The sequence below is a fragment of the Cetorhinus maximus genome, chromosome 2 (genome assembly GCF_964194155.1).
Source record: "Cetorhinus maximus chromosome 2, sCetMax3.hap1.1, whole genome shotgun sequence".
Classification (NCBI taxonomy): Eukaryota; Metazoa; Chordata; class Chondrichthyes; order Lamniformes; family Cetorhinidae; genus Cetorhinus; species Cetorhinus maximus.
Genome location: NC_135880.1, coordinates 186,125,232 through 186,142,242, shown reverse-complemented (window position 1 = coordinate 186,142,242; position 17,011 = coordinate 186,125,232). Strand labels below are relative to the sequence as shown.

At 43.1% G+C, this 17,011-nt stretch overlaps 1 protein-coding gene across 4 annotated transcripts in view; it reads left to right on the top strand.

Annotated features, from left to right (window-relative positions):
* aplp2 (amyloid beta (A4) precursor-like protein 2) overlaps window positions 1-17,011 on the top strand; it is a 172,247-nt gene that overhangs the window by 99,659 nt on the left and 55,577 nt on the right. For all 4 annotated transcript variants that reach the window (XM_078530649.1, XM_078530639.1, XM_078530630.1 and 1 more), the window contains exons 5-6: window positions 4,191-4,372; window positions 11,496-11,665. In XM_078530649.1, coding sequence (XP_078386775.1) covers window positions 4,191-4,372; window positions 11,496-11,665 — 352 coding nt within the window. The remainder of the gene's footprint in view (window positions 1-4,190; window positions 4,373-11,495; window positions 11,666-17,011) is intronic.

The window sequence follows — 17,011 nt, the reverse complement described above, 5'->3', positions numbered from 1 at the left end:
GAATTATCAGATCAGCCATGATCTCATTGAATGGCGGAGCAGACTTGATGGGCCGAATGGCCTACTTCTACGCCTTATGGCATTATGGTCTAAGTTAAAACAAAACAGGACGAGGATTTTTTTTTTTTATTCATTCATGGCTGGATAGGCCAGCATTTATTGCCCACCCCTAATTGCCCTTTTGAAGGTGGTGGTGAGCTGCCTTCTTGAACTGCTGTAGTCCTTGTGGTGTAGGTACACCCACAGTGCTGTTTGAAAGGGAGTTCCAGGATTTTGACCGAGCAACAGTGATGGTACGGTAATATATTTCCAAGTCAGGATGATGAGTGGCTTGGAGGGGAATTTGCAGGTGGTGGTGTTCCCATGTGTCTGCTGCCCTTGTCCTTCTGGGTATTGGTGGTTGTGGGTTTGGAAGGTGCTGTCTACGGAGCCTTGGTGAGTTCCTGCAGTGCACCATGCAGATGGTACGCATTGTTGCCAATGTGCGTTGGTTGTGGAGGGATTGAATGTTTGTGGGTGGGGTGCCAATCAAGTGGGCTGCTTTGTTTTTGATGGTGTCAGGCTTCTTGAGTTGGTGGAGTTGCACTCATCCAGGCAAGTGGAGAGTATTCTATCAAACTCCTAACTTGAGCCATGTGGATGCTGGACAGGCTTTGGGAAATCAGGAGGTAAGTTACTTGTCAGAGGATTCCTAGCCTTTGACCTGCTCGTGTAGCTACAGTGTTTACGTGGCTAGTCCAGTTCAGTTTCTGGTCAATGGTAAACCTCAGGATGTAGATAGTGAAGGATTCAATGATGGTAATGCCATGAATGTCAAGGGGCGATGGTTAGATTCTCTGTTGTTGGAGATTGTCATTGCCTGACACTTGTGTGGTGTGAATGTTACTTGCCACTTGTCAGCCCCGAGCCTGGATATTGTCCAAGTCTTGCTGCATTTGCTCATAGGCTGGTTCAGCATTAACTGAGTCGCGAATGGTGCTGAACATTGTGCAATGATCAGCGAACATCCCCACTTCTTACCTTGTGTTGGAAGGAAGGTCATTGATGAAGCAGCTGAAGATGGTTGGGCCGAGCACACTACTCCGAGGAACTCCTCCATTGATGTCTTGGAACTGAGATGATTGACCTCCAACAACCATAACCATCTTCCTTTGTGCTAGGTATGACCAGTGGAGAGGACCCTGATTCCCATTGATTCCAGTTTTGCTAGGGCTCCTTGATGCCACACTCAGTCAAATGCTGCCTTGCTGTCAAGGGCTGTCGCTCTCACCTCACCTCGGGAGTTCAGCTCTTTTGTCCATGTTTGAACCAGGGTTGTAATGAGGCCAGGAGCTAAGTGACACTGGTGGAACCCAAACTGAGTGTCAGTGAGCAGGTTATTGCTAAGCAAGTGCTACTTGATAGCACTGTTGATGACCTCTTCCAGTACTTTACTGATGATCGGGAGTAGACTGATGGGGTGGTAATTGGCCGGGTTGGATTTGTCCTGCTTTTGTGTACAGAACATACCTTGGCAATTTTCCACATTGCCAGGTTGTAGCCAGTGGAACAGCTTGGCTAGGGACACAGTTAGTTCAAGAGAACAGGTCTTCAGTGCTATTGCTGGAATATTGTCAGGGCCCATAGCCTTTGCAGTATCCAGTGCATTTAGCCGTTTCTTGAGATCACGTGGAGTGAATCGAATTGCCTGAAGGCTGGCATCTGTGATGCTGGTTACCTCTGGAGGAGGCTGAGATGGATCATCACTCTGTACTCCTAGCTGAAGCTTGATGCAAATGCTGTGCCGTATCTTTTGTACTGATATGCTAGGTTCCCCCACCATTGACGATGGAGATATTTGTGGAGCCGCCGCCTCCAGTGAGTTGTTTAATTGCCCACCACCATTCACGACTGGATGTGGCAGGACTGCAGAGCTTAGATGTGATCCATTGACAGTGGAATCACTTAGCCCTGTCTATCACTTTCTGGTTATGATGTTTGGCACACAAGCAGTCCTGAGTTGTAGCCTCACCAGGTTGACACCTTATTTTTAGGTATGCGTGGTGCTGCTTCTGGCATGCCTTCCTGCACTCTTCATTGAACCAGGGTTGATCCCTGGCTTGGTGGTAACGGTAGAGTGGAGGGTATGCCGAGCCATGATGTTACAGATTGTGGCTCTATACAATTATGATGCTGCTGATGACCCAAAGCACCTCATGGTTTCCCAGTCCCTTCCGACTGTATACCACTGTGCCGCCACCTCTGCTAGGTCTGTCCTGCTGGTGGTACAGGGCATACCCAGGGATGTTGATGGTGGTGTCAGCAACATTATCTGTAAAGTATGATTCTGTGAGTATGACTATATCAGGCTGTTGCTTGACTAGTCTCTGAGATAGCTCTCCCAATTTTGGCACTAGCCCCCAGATGTTAGGTGGATTTTGCGGGGTGGACAGGGCTGAATTTGGTATTGTTGTTTCCGGTGCCTAGGTGGTCATTCAGGTATCATTGCTTTCAGACTTTTTAGGTGTTTGATAAAACTGAGTGCCTTGCTCAGCCATTTCGGAGGGCATTTAGAGTTCAGAGTCAATCATATTCCTGTGGTTCTGAGTCAGAGGGTCATAGAGGTCAACAGTACAGAAAAAGGCCCTTTGGCCCATCCAGTTTGCGCCGGTCAAGCAAGTACCTAACTATTCTAGTCCCATTTTCCAGCACTAGGCCCATAGCCTTGTGTTCCATGGCATCACAAGTGCACATCCAAATACTTCTTAAATGTTATGAGGGTTTCTGCCTCTACCACCCTTTTAGGCAGTGAGTTCCAGATTCCCACCATCCTCTGGGCGAAAAAATTCTTCTTCACATCCCTCTAAACCTCCTGCCCCTTACCTTAAATCTAAGCCCCCTGGTTATTGGTCCCACCACCAAGGGGAGAAGTTCCTTCCTATCTACCCTATCTATGCCCCTCATAATTTTATACACCTCAATCAAGTCCCCCCTCAATCTTCTCTGCTCCAAGGAAAATCACCCCAGTCTATCCAATCTCTCTTCATAACTAAAACTCTCCAGCCCAAGCAACATCCTGGTAAATCTCCTCTGCATTCTCTCTAGTGCAATCACATCCTTCCTATAATGCGGATTCCAGAAATGCACGCAATACTCTAGCCGTGGCCTAACCAGCGTTTTATACAGTTCCAGCATAACCTCCCTGCTCTTATATTCTATGCCTTGGCTAATCTTTATTCCCATATGCCTTCTTTAACTACCTTATCTACCTGTCCCGCTACCTTACGGGACCGGTAGACATGCACACCAAGGTCCTTCTGATCCTCGGTACTTCCCAGGGTCCTACCATTCATCGTGTATTCCCGTGCCTTGTTTGTTCTTTCCCAAGTGCATCACCTCACACGTATTCGGATTAAATTCCATTTGCCACTGATCAGCCCATCTGACCGGCCCGTCTATATCCTCCTGTAATCTAAGGCTATCCTCCTCACCGTTTACCACCCCACCAATTTTCGTGTCACCCGCGAACTTACTGATCAACCCTCCTATATTCAAGTCTAAATCGTTTATATATACCACAAAGCAGCAAGGGACCCAACACTGGTCCCTGTGGAACCCCACTAGACACAGGCATCCAGTCACAAAAACACCCCTCGACTATCACCTTCTGCTTCCTGCTACTCAGCCAATTCTGGATCCAATTTGCCAAATTGGCTTGGATCCCATGGGCCCTTAGCTTCACGATCAGTCTCCCATGTGGGACCTCATCATGTCGAGGAGTAACAGTTGCGGACCTATGTCAGGATGACTGGCATGGGAAAACATCCACCATAAATCACTTTCTCATCGTAGACCCTACTGCTTGTCCACCTGGCTCTGATCTTCCACGGTGACAGTGGGCCCTTATTAGACCATTTCTGGATGGGCCAAGGCCTCTCTGCAGCCACCCAGCATCAGCGGTGTCATCAAAACCATCCAGGCTGCAGTTGTAGTGCAGTCCAAACAGTGACTCTCATTGTCGATGAATGTCCACTGACTAAATTTTAAGTTGTGATTAAAGCCACTGACAAGGCTATTGCTAGGCTCTATAACTATGCATATGCTAAATATCACCAAGTAATTACTGATCAACTCTAGCTGGACAAATGGTGGTCATTTTCTGGTGGCACTTGAGCCTGAAGTATCAATGTGTTCCTGCTGTTGTGTTTCAGGCTTGTGCTGCTGAGTCTATGATTCTCCATACCTATGGAATGTTGCTTCCTTGTGGCATCGACAAGTTTCGTGGTACCGAGTACGTTTGCTGCCCTCAAAACAAAATAGATGATGTGAACTTTGAAAAGTCTGACCTTCAGAATCTGGATGAAGATGAGGAGGATGAAATTGCTGATGCAAGGTACTGCTGACACTTGTGAAAAATAATTACATTTTTAGAGGAGACCAGGTAGATTTGGAGACCCTGCGCAATGTGTTACATTGGCTACTGTTGCTTTGCACCCCATGTTGTCATATGCATGAGTGAGGTGCTCATTATTGCTTTTCAGTGTCTGATGGTATTTGCACTCTGATAAAACGTCAAGTGAAATCCTCCCTTTCTGAAACCATGTTGACTCTTTTCTATTATTTTCATACAGATAATTCTCGCAGGTGCTTCCTTATCTATTATATCAGTTACTAATGTTAAACCTTTGTTATTAACAATAAATTATTGAGCCTTTGGGCTCTCTGATTCTGTTGTTTTCAGGTTATAAGCCTTAATGTCGGTGCAGTCCATACATTTACAGAACTGTAGACAATGGATCCTGTGTATGACAGATGCCATCTTGCCAGGATATTCCCAACTTGCTTCGTGGCTGTTAACTTTATTACGTGCATGTTTTAAAACATAAAATAAATTCAACGTGATTTTACATTTTCACAGGGTGGTGCTACATTACAAATTACGCAGCACCTGTTTGTATGTGTAATGAAAATCTTGCATAGTTTTATATTTCTATATGACATTATTCATAGGAGCACCAGCATTCCAGTTTAATAGGAGGCTTGGGATAGGCAGGAAGCACACTATTTATTTTGGTTTTGGACCAAATAGAAATGAGTTGGAGTCTCCCTTGTTAGATGCTCTTGGACTCTGTGGTTGAAGAGGTCATGGAAGGTCTGCAGCACAGGAGTAGACTACTGCTATGCAGAAAGGCTCATATTACGTAGTAACTTCCTACCTTCAAACACGACTTGCTCAGACTGACAAATATGCAAAGGGTGCTATGTCTGTCTGATCCCTGTGAATGATACTGGCAGATACAATTAGGAATAACAGCTTTTTGCTTGTGATGTTCGTAGCCAGTCAAGCAGACATGAGAATGAGCTTGCAGAATGGGGATCAGCAGATTACAAAACTATTCTGCGTCATCCCATCTGTTTTGTAATGCGTCCAGCATCTGCTATCCCTTCATTTTGTTAAGTGGTGCCTGGCAGTTGCCAAATCTCATCATCTGCTTACAGGACCCCAAAACAAGCAGGTACTAAGTCTGGATAGATAAAGATTTTGTCAGATATGGTGTGCACACAAACTTTTTATAGGGGCACATCCCACTTATCTAAGCCAAGAGAACTTTGGTGCAAGTTCAAAACAATACAATAAGAGGAAAAGGCCAACTGGTCTATCTGGCCTATCACACACTGTTAATTGTTATGGTGCAACTTGAGCACACCATAATCCGTAAGGTCCTTCCCTCCTTTCCTCCAGCCAACGCCCTCCTACCTGCCCGCCAGGGAGAGGGAAAAAAGATGGAAAACCCAAGACCAATTTCAGATCAACAAAAAACATTTGAACCCGTTGGTGATCAAACATGTTTCAAGTGACCATAGTGATTGAGACATTTCCCCAACACCTATCTGCTTTCTGTGTGCAGCAATGGCAGCCATACTTGGGAGCTCAGCTCAGCAGATCCATATTTTCTGAATGAGCCAACAATTTGTTGCATTGATCAATGATTCTTGGAAAAGAAGCATCTTCTGCCGCATAATCCATTTCTATCTTTATGTAACTGATGCTCACGTCCCCAGTTCACCTTAACCCCTGCAACTCAAGTAGCCTATCCACATGGATCAAATGTAATCTGTTCATTTTTTGAAGACTTCATTTAAATCTCATATGCCTTTCTGGAATAAAAAGCCACAGTTCTTCAAGCGTATTGAGGGCCTTTAAACTAGATATCAATCTCTGGCTTATTAGTCACCCACATACTGACGACCAAAACTGGTCACAGTTCCAAATATGACCCAACTAAGACCTTGTTAAGAACAATATAGTATTTTTGTTTTGCAATTAATTATCCTGGCAATATATTCTAGCACACTCTTTTGCAAGATTATGAGTACTGGTTATGGATCTGCACAGGTTCTTTTATTACAAAGCCCATATCTTTCTCCGACCAAATAGGCTAAAGCTTGCAACCCTGTACAAATGCATAGCATTGGTTCTTGATATGTGGGTTCATGCAAACATAGAAAATAGGAGCCGGAGTAGGTCATTCGGCCCTTCGAGCCTGCTCCGCCATTCAGTATGATCATGGCTGATCAACACCATACTCTCGTACTTTCCTCATACCCCTTGATGCCTTTAGAGTCCAGAAATCTATCTATTTCCTTCTTAAATATATTCAGTGACTTGGCCTCCACAGCCTCTGTGGTAGAGAATTCCATAGGCTCACCCTCTGAGTGAAGAAGTTTCTCCTCATCTCGGCTCTGAATGGTCTATCCCGTATCCTGAATCTGTGACCTGCATCCAGCCTGTCCATCCCTGTCAGGATTTTATGCATTTCGATGAGATTCCTTCTCATTATTCTAAACTCCAGTGAATACATGCCTAGTCGGCCCAATCTCTCCTCGTATGACAATGCTATCATCCCAGGAATTAACCTGGTGAACCTTCGCCGTTCTCCCTCTATGGCAAGTATAACCTTTTCTTAGGTAAAGAGACCAAAATGGCCCACAATACTCCAGTTGTGGTCTCACAAAGATCCTGTACAGCTGCAGTAAGACATCCTTGCTCCTGTACTCAAGTCCTCTCGCAATGAAGACCAACATACCATTTGCCTTCCTATCTGCTTGCTGCACCTGCATGCTTACTTTCTGTGGTTGGTGTACAAGGACACCCAGGTCCCTTTGTACATCAACATTTCCCAGTCTATCACCATTTAAAAAATACTCTGCCATTCTGTTTTTCCGACTGAAATGGATAACTTCGCACTTAGCCACATATTACTGCATCTGCCATGTAGATTTTCCCGCTTACTCAACCTGTCTAAATTGCCTTAAAGCCTCTTAACACCCTCCTCATGGCTCACATTCCCACCAGATTTTGTGTCGTCAAAAAACTTGGAAATATTACTTTTGGTTCCCTCATCAAAATCATTGATATATATATATATTGAGAGTAGCTGGGGCCCAATCATTGATCCCTGCAGTACCCCACTCGTCACTGCCTGCACTCCAAAAAAGACCCTTTTATTCCTACTCTCTGTTTCCAGTCTGCTAACCAATTCTCAGTCCATGCCAATATTACACCCCCGATCCCATGTACTTCAATTTTGCTCACTAACCTCTTATGTGGGACTTCCTCAAAAGCTTTCTGAAAATCCAAATACACTACATTCACTGGTTCTCCCTTATCTATTCTGATAGTTACGCCCTCAAAAAACTCTGGTAGATTTGTCGAACACAATTTCCCTTTCATAAATCCATGTTGACTTTGTCTAATCCCACTGATATTTTTTAAGTGTCCAGCTTTCACATCCTTTATAATAGACTCTAGAATTTTCCCTACTACTGATGTTAGGCTAACTGGTCTATAATTCTCTCTTTTCTCCCTCCCTTTTTTTTTAATAATGGGGTTACATTTGCCACCCTTCTGCCGGGAGTGTTCCAGAATCTACAGAATTTTGGAAGATGACAATCAACGCATCCACTATTTCCATGACCACCTCCTTTTGTACCCTGGGATGTAGATTATCAGGCTCTGAGGATTTATTGGCTTTCAGTCCCATTAATTTCACCAGCAGTATTGTTTTAGTAATACTAAACTCCTTCAGTTCCTCCATCTCACTTAACCCTTGGTTCCCTAGTATCTCTGGGAAGTTATTTGTATCTTCCTCTGTGAAGTCAGAACTAAAGTAGTTGTTTAATTTCTCTGCCATTTCCTTGTTCTCTGTAAATTCTCCCATTTCGGCTGTAAGAGGCTACATTTGTCTTCACTTATCATTTTCTTTTTACATACCTGTTGGAGCTTTTGCAGTCTGCTTTTATGTTCCTTGCCTGCCCTCATCACACCTAAGTCTGCCTATAATCTGTTTTGTCATTTCCTATCCTAAGACCCATATAATTCTTAACATCATTTGCAGTCAGCTTCTTCAATAATTCTACCCAGATCATTGATGCTGATGAAACACTGCAGCCTCAGCAGCAATCCCCACTTGTAATCGGTCTCCTTGAGAACCATTGCTATTAATAACAACCTTCTGTCTCTGGGCATGCAGTCAATTTCTTATCCCAGCCAATCTTATTAATTATCTTAAGTGACGCCTGCCTTTTTGGAAATCAACATATGCAGTGTCAACCAGGTGACTAGAATCCATCAACGAATAACATGCTCAAACAGTTCAACCAGGTTGGTGAGATGTGACCTCTTCAAAAAGCCTTTTTGAGGCTTGTTAATAAGCCTTTCTCTGCCAACGTAGCTATTCTACATTACTATTCACAGTGTTCGCTAACAACTTATCTCCAACCAAGGTGAAGACCTGTAATTTGCCAGTTCTGACTTTTTGCCCTTTTAAATATTGGTGTCACTTGGATTTGCCTCCAGTCCATAGGAACAATCCCAGACGCCAGTGAGCTATTTAATTGGTGAGCACAAGGCTCAAACTGCACAACTCCCATTTCCTGGGGCACACTTTGCTGTCAGAACCATCAGTCCGTTCAGTTTTGAGATCTTTCTTTTCAGGATCGTATGCGCATTCACTTGGACACATAACTTGACCATCATCCCTACAATGTATTGTTAACTAAAGACCTTCTTCAGTACTGAATACTGATGTTATGTAGCCATTTAAAGCATTTTCCTTATACTGGGAGCTTAACTGAATCTGCTCTGAAGAATCCTATACAGTCCTTAAAGGCCATCTGCTTGCTAACATGATTAAACAAGACCTTTGGATATCCCCACCATCTACTAAAGTAACTTTTTGACTGCTCTGATGGCAACTTTTGTTGCCTTCAGCTGATATCCCCTGGGATCTTTTTTAATAAGCCTGTTGAAGTAATTTTGCTCGAGTGTGATTTCGTTCTTCTCTGTGATAAATTAGCAAATTTGGCTTTATTTTACCATTGGCCGAGTGACATACATGGCTTCTGTTTAAATTAGGATGGTTTGGAAATTATTCTTTCCTCCTTTTAGTTGTGTTGGTAATGTCCCTACCTAGCAGGGTGACACAATTAACCTGATTTAAGTCCTCAACCATCTTTCCAAAGTCAATCTTCATGAAATTTGGTATTAGCACAAAATCAAGTTGAATCTAATAGTGTTCCCCATGAAAATCTGATGCTACATCAGGGTCACTGCTTAAAAACTAAATCCAGTACCTGATTACCCCATGTTTCTTCACAAGGTAGATAAGGGGAGGAAGACAATTAGCATCTTTGTTACTGTTTCCAGATTTTTCCCTTTCAACAGAGCTGTGTTGAACACTTGGAATTCTAGGTTCATTAGATTCATTTTGGGTGGTGTTACTTACCCAAAGAAAAGTCAAGCATATCAGCAGTCAGAGCTTGGAGACCAGCTACCCATGATGGCTTTCAGAAGTTTGAAGATGAATGGAAAGAATTCTCAGCCCAGCTCCTGTGACCGGTCTATCAATCAAAGCCATCCAATTAATCATGAACATTGCCCTGGAGTGCACATATGTATTGAATTACTGAGTCTGTCCTGAAGCATGAACTCGGTTCTGATCTACCATCAATCATATCATCGCAGAGCCAGCTCCACTCCCAAGGGCATCGCTCCTCTCTTCCTAAAGGAAGACAGTTACCAACTGGTCATGAGGCACTTGTAAACATGGATTTGAGTACTCATTAGGTGGACAGGTGCCTAACTTCCTGTGCAGCATGACAAACAGCACCACATGCCAGAAGAATTGAGTAAATTCTTCCAACCTGGTGCCTCATACATTGACTGGGTAGCTCTGCTAGTTAGGGTTGTCGGGCTTTAGTAGCATGGAAATGGAACAAAGATATGCAGTGAACCATTGCGCTTGCATGTTTCCATACCCAGCTTTGCACCAAATCTCTCCCTTAATCTTAGACACTTACCTTCAGCATGGTAAAATTCAAGAATCCAAGCCCAATGCCATGTATCAAACCTGCTTGTCACCAGATGTATAATACAGGTATTTGTACAAGGGCTTTGGTGGAAATGTGACCACTGAGGCTGTGGCACCAGACTGAATGACCAATGCATGTGGGCAGACACCTCCAAGACAGTTCATTCCCCTCTTTTGTCACAAATCCATTTCACAAATTGGTCTTGGATTTTATACTTCTGACGATATTGTGCAGATGTCCAAACTATGTGTGCCAGGGCATTCTGGAGAGAAGTGGAAAAATTAGAAGGAAGAAACAAATATGCACTGTTAAACTGAGTTAATAGAATGAGAATTAATCAAATGTAATCACAAAATAGGTATGCTCATACCATGCAGGGCAGCAGAGGGTGACTATGAGAGCTCATTGTGAAGCAAGAGTGCCCCAGTGACTCGTACTGCACTCGCTCTCTCTTTCACCTGCTCCCTCTCAATGCCCTATTTTCTCTCCCCCCCACCCTGCTCTGCTCCCCTTCCTTTGAGAATCTTTGGATTGCTATGGTGCCCATTTATCAAGTACCTTAACATTAAAATATCCCAATATTTCACACAATACTTCACTTTGAAGTGCAATGATTGTTATTACATAGGAAAATAGGTTGAAGTTTCCCCGAGTATTTGAATTAATGCATAGGAATGATAAACCAAATGATATTGAAAGACAAGAATAGAATTAGCATAACACTGTCCTAGTTGGGTCCGGTCCTTAGAAGAGACCAGCTTTTCATATAGAAGTAGGATAATACCCTGCATGACTGGAGCCAATTATACTACGTGCTTGATGTGTTGAGATTTTATGGGTAGGGAACAGGGAAATGGAAGAGGGGTTGAGCAGTGCATCTCTGATCAGAGACTTAAACCTAGTCCTGTACCTTTGGGTGGATTCCATAATTGCATTTTACTGGTAATTGACAAATTGGAATCCAATAAGCAGTATCCTATGGGAAGCAAGACTGAGTCAGTAAAGTTGCTCCCTGAGTCTGTGGAGACTCTCAGTTCTGAAATGTGCAAATGGGAAGTGGGCTGTGGGTAAACAATCTCACAATATGAACATTTTCTAATGCCAAAAGCACCCTTCTAACCATAACGCACTCAATTCTTTAGCAAAGAGGAGTCCACTGAAGTAGAGAAAATGGCTATTGAAGATGAGGAGCAGGTGGATGAACTGGATTATGACTATTCTGAAGAAGATGAAGATGAATACATTGATGACTGGGAGGAGGAAAGCAGTGAGGAAGATTTGTACAAAAAGAACCTTGTCAATGATGTGAAAGGTAATTGATGCATTAATTATTGTATGATGAAGCTATTAAGAAGTTTCTAGTTTTACGTTTTATAGCGAGGCTGAGAAACAAACAGCCTTCTCATTGAAGAAAAAAACAGATTATTCATTCTTTGTTTTGTGTAGCAAGCTACAACAAGGGACCTTCCACTTATCTCCAATTTGCTCTTCTGGCAGGAATTGAACATTCTAGTAATTTTTTTTTCTGGAGTCCTGACCCTTTGCCAGCAGTTATTTCAAGAAGTGCAGTGAAATACATCATCTGAAGTATTTCTTGAGAATGTTAGCCAAGTGCAAGTCCTTTAAGTCTTTGTTATGCAAGAGCTATCCCCTCAAGGAAAGTTAGCATTGGTAGGTAATGTGGCTTGACGTGGCAATGTAGCTGAATCAAAATACCAAAGCAGGACTTCACATGCAGTGCAATATGCTATGCAGCTATTTAAAAATGGAGACGAGCAGGAAGCCAGACTCTTTGCATTTTCTACTCTCCTCTCAAGTGAATACATTATGCATGTGTGCGAGCGAAAGGTAGAGAGAAGCTCTGCTTCTATTGTACATTTCATTGCATGACTTTGATATTGGTATCATCTGCAAATTTCACCATCACTCTAGGTTCATATCCAAATAATTGATGTATACAGTGAGCAGAAGTGAACTCAACTGTGGGGCACCGCTACCAGCTTGCAATCACTCTGGAAAAAGTGCTCTATTCTGGTTTCTTTTCCAAACAAATTTTAATCCAAGATAAAAGCAAAATACTGCAGATGCTGGAAATAGTCATGCAGCCTCGAAACATTAACTCTGTTTCTCTCTCCACAGATGCTGTCAGTCCTGCTGAGTTTTTCCAGCATTTTCTGTTCAAATATTAATCCAATTTGTTTTTGTCCCCTAACTCTAAACCCTTTATTTTCCCCTTATAACCTCCCAAATAGCACGTGTCAAAGGCTTTCCAAAAGTCGTCATGCACAACATCTATTTCATTTCCTCATCAACCGTATTTGTTATCTCCTTTAAGAATTGAGGTTTGTCAAGCACAAATGTCTCTTTTGAAATCCATGCTGCCTATATCATTCGAGGAATAGATTACATAAGTAGGGAGGTCATGTTGCAGTTGTATAGAACCTTGGTGAGGCTACAGCTGGAGTACTGTGTGCAGTTCTGGCCGCCACATTATAGGAAGGATGTGATTGCACTGAAAGGGGTGCAGAGGAGATTCACCAGGATGTTAAATAAAAACAAAAATACCCGGAAAAACTCAGCAGGTCTGACAGCATCTGCGGAGAGGAATACAGTTAACGTTTTGAGTCCGTATGACTCTTCATCAGAACTAAAAAATAAAGAAATGAGGTGGAATATAAGCTGGTTGAAGGGTGGGGTGGGACAGGTAGAGCTGGATAGAGGGCCAGTGATAGTTGGAGGCAAAGAAGAGATTGCCAAAGGTGTCATAGACAAAAGGATAAAGGGGTGCTGACGGTGGTGATATTAGCTGAGGAATGTGCTAATAGGGGCATTAAGGGTAGAAAGCAGGACGAAAGTGACAGCCCTTGTGGGGATGGGGTGGGGGGGAAGGGATTGAAATAGGCTAAAAGATAGAGATAAAACAATGGATGGAAATACATTTAAAAATAATGGAAACAGGTGGGAAAAAATATATTAAAAAAATATATATATAAAAAATTATAAATTATTGGAAAAAGGAGGATCAGAAAAGGGGTGGGGATGGGGGAGTTCATGATCTAAAGTTGTTGAATTCAATATTCAGTCCAGAAGGCTGTAAAGTGCCTAGTCAGAAGATGAGGTGCTGTTCCTCCAGTTTGCGTTGAGCTTCACTGGAACATTGCAGCAGGCCAAGGACGGACATGTGGGCATGAGAGCAGGGTGGAGTGTTGAAATGGCAAGCGACAGGGAGGTCTGGGTAAAGCTTGCGGATAGACCGAAGGTGTTCCGTAAAGCGGTCACCCAGTCTGCGTTTGGTCTCTCCAATGTAGAGGAGATCGCATTGAGAGCAGCGAATGCAGTAGACTAAATTGAGGGAAGTGCAAGTGAAATGCTGCTTCACTTGAAAGAAGTGTTTGGGCCCTTGGACGAGGAGGAGAGGGGAAGTAACGGGGCAGGTGTTGCACCTTCTGTGGTTGCATGGGAAGGTGCCGTGGGAGGGGGTAGAGGTGTAGGGGGTGATGGAGAAGTGGACCAGGGTGTCCCGGAGGGAACGATCCCTGCGGAATGCCGCCGGGGGGGTGAAGGGAAGATGTGTTTGGTGGTGGCATCATGCTGGAGTTGGCGGAGGATGATCCTTTGAATGCGGAGGCTGGTGGGGTGATAAGTGAGGACAAGGGGGTGGGACCCTATCATGGTTCTGGGAGGGAGAGGAAGGTGTGAGGGCTGATGCGCGGTAGATGGGCCGGACACAGTTGAGGGCCCTGTCAACCACCGTGGGTGTTGCCTGGGATGAAATGTTTAAGTTATGAAGAGAGTTTGGATAGACTTGAGTTGTTTTCGTTGGAGCAGAGAAGACTGGGCGACCTGATCGAGGTGTACAAGATTATGAGGGGCATGGAAAGAGTGGATAGGGAGCAGCTGTTCCTCTTAGCTGAAGGGTCAGTCATGAGGGGACATAAGTTCAAAGTGAGGGGCAGGAGGTTTAGGGGGGATGTGAGGAAAAACGTTTTTACCCAGAGGGTGGTGACGGTCTGGAATGCGCTGCCTGGGAGGGTGGTGGAGGCGGGTTGCCTCACATCCTTTTAAAAAGTACCTGGATGAGCACTTGGAACGTCATAACATTCAAGGCTATGGGCTAAGTGCTGGTAAATGGGATTAGGTAGATAGGTCAGACTCGATGGGCCGAAAGGCCTCTTCTGCACTGAGATTCTGTGATTTCTAAATATTTTCTCTTTATCTAGATATATGGTAATCTCATCCTTAATTAGAGACTTCTAAAATTTACCCACTTGATGGCTTCCTTTTTAAAAATGGCCGCTCTGCAAACTTCCAGCACATGCCCTCTCTGAGTAGGACTCTGAAACATAGTTGCTAGAACCATTACAATTTCTTTCTGCTCTCCCATCAGGACCTTAGGATGTATCCCATTGTGCCATAATTGTTTATCTACGGTTAATCTAAGTATTCTATCTCAAATTTCCATTTATCCACCCTAATACTGCTGATCTCACTCTCAGCCACTTCACTATTTATTTTGTCCTTGATCCTCTGCTCTCTGGTAAAAATTGACACAATATTTATTCAATTTCTCCGCTTTATTTTATTACCATCTATAAATTGATCCTCTTTTTGATCCCCTTTTTTCAAATATTTATTTATTTAAATTTATATGTATATATTTTTTCCAACCTATTTCTGTTATTGTTTTTAAAATTTATTTCCATTCATTGTTTTATTCCCACCTTTTAGCCTATTTCATTCTTTTCTCCCACACTGACCCCCACCCCACCCCCACTAGGGCCCTCTGCCACTTGATCATCCTGCTTTGTACTCTTAATGTCATCATTAGCACCTCCTTTAGCCAGTACCACCACCATCAACACCCCTTCAACCTTCTCTTTATGACATCTTTTGCAATCTCTCCTTTTTGCTTCCACCTATCACTGGTCTTCTATCCAGCTTCACCTGTCCAACCCCCCTTAAACAGTACATATTTCACCACATTTATACTTCCCTTTAGCTCTGAAGAAGAGTTATACGGACTCGAAACGTTAACTCTGCCTTTCTCTGCACAGATGCTATCAGACCTGCTGAGTTTTTCCAGCAATTTTTGTTTTTGTTATAAACTGACAGTTTCCTTCCCACTCCTCATCTCTCCATCCTTGGGTCCCCTCATGTCTCACTCCATTTTTCTTTCCTCCCTCACTACCTCTCTCCAATCCCCCTCTTTTGCTCCTTGCTCTTTTCCTCCTTTCTGCTTCCACTTTTTCTGCTGTCTTTTTTTCTTCCCTTCCATCTTTCCTTGTTTTCTCCTTCCCCCTCTTTCTCACTTATCTTTCCCCTCTCTCGCTATCCCTTTCTGCCTCTCCAGTGATAACTTTGATTTCCTTAACCTTGAATGAATATGTTGCCTGGAATCCTTTTTTAGAAATAAACCTTTGAAAACCATCCTGAAGTTTTGACATCTTTCAGCTAAATTGACTTGAATTGCATTGTTCACTGAGCAGTTTCAGAAGTTGTCTTGTTATTCTTTTGGATTTTTTGCTTAGTCCTGATTGTCTCCCTGCAATTTATTTCATTCCATGCCTGATCTAGCACACTAAAGGGTTGATATCAAAGTTCTTTGCAGCCAGCCGCTGGGAGTTGCCAACATGAATTTTCTCCTTGTTTTTTATTTCCATCCATTGCCTCTCTCTCCAGCCCAGTCAAAGCTGGGAGTTGCTATGCCATAGATGGGAACCCGTTGGAACATCACATGAAGATGTGTCCATTCAGGAATAAAAAACAATCTTTAGATTTTAAAATAATAAAGAATCAACATGTAAAAAGGAAGAATCGCAAGAAGATTCACCTGGAATTTCCTACAAAGTTTCGATATTACTATGGTGTAAGAGAGGTGCAACACCTTTTTTTGAGGAAGTTCATGCCTAACTGATTTATGTCAGTTTTGCAGTGAAACATTACACATGATCTGCATCATAATAGAAACAGAAGAGGAGTAGTAGAGACAGAAAGTTCTGACAGTAAGGTGTTAGGGCGGAAGACAGCAGCCCACTCACTGTTACCCCTTTTCATAGAATCATTGACTGACACAACACAAAGTGAGGTCTTTTGGCCTGTCATGCCCTTGCCAACTCTGCAAAAACATCTTTCCTGCTCTTTCCCCGCAACCTTGTAATTTTTTTCTTTTCATATAAGCACACGCACACATATATTATCCAATTCCCTTCTATAAATAATTATTATTGAATCTGCTTCCTACACACTTTCAGGCAGAACATTCCAGATCATCATTGCTTGCTGCATAAAATTTTTCTCCTCGTTTGCTGACACTGCTTTTGTGCTGGTTCTCACATTCCAGTGTAGACAAATTAGCTGGCAGAAAATTTCAGCTAAATTCCTGTCAGCAAGATTGACACAGACACTGCAGTAAATTTTAGTGTAATTTTTGTAGAAGGTTGATCTTGAAAATTTCGGGTCACTGAGTTTATCATTTGGAGGTGTACACCGCAAACTCTGTGCCTGTAGCCAAAGGTGCTCTATCAGTGTAAAAGCACCTGAGGCTAGGACGTGAACAGGCTCTGTTTGTGTGCCAGGCTCAGTATCCTCTTTCCTGGGCTCGGTGATTTTCTGCCTCCAGCAGGTGACTTGTCCTTTTTGAATTTACCTAATGTCTTTG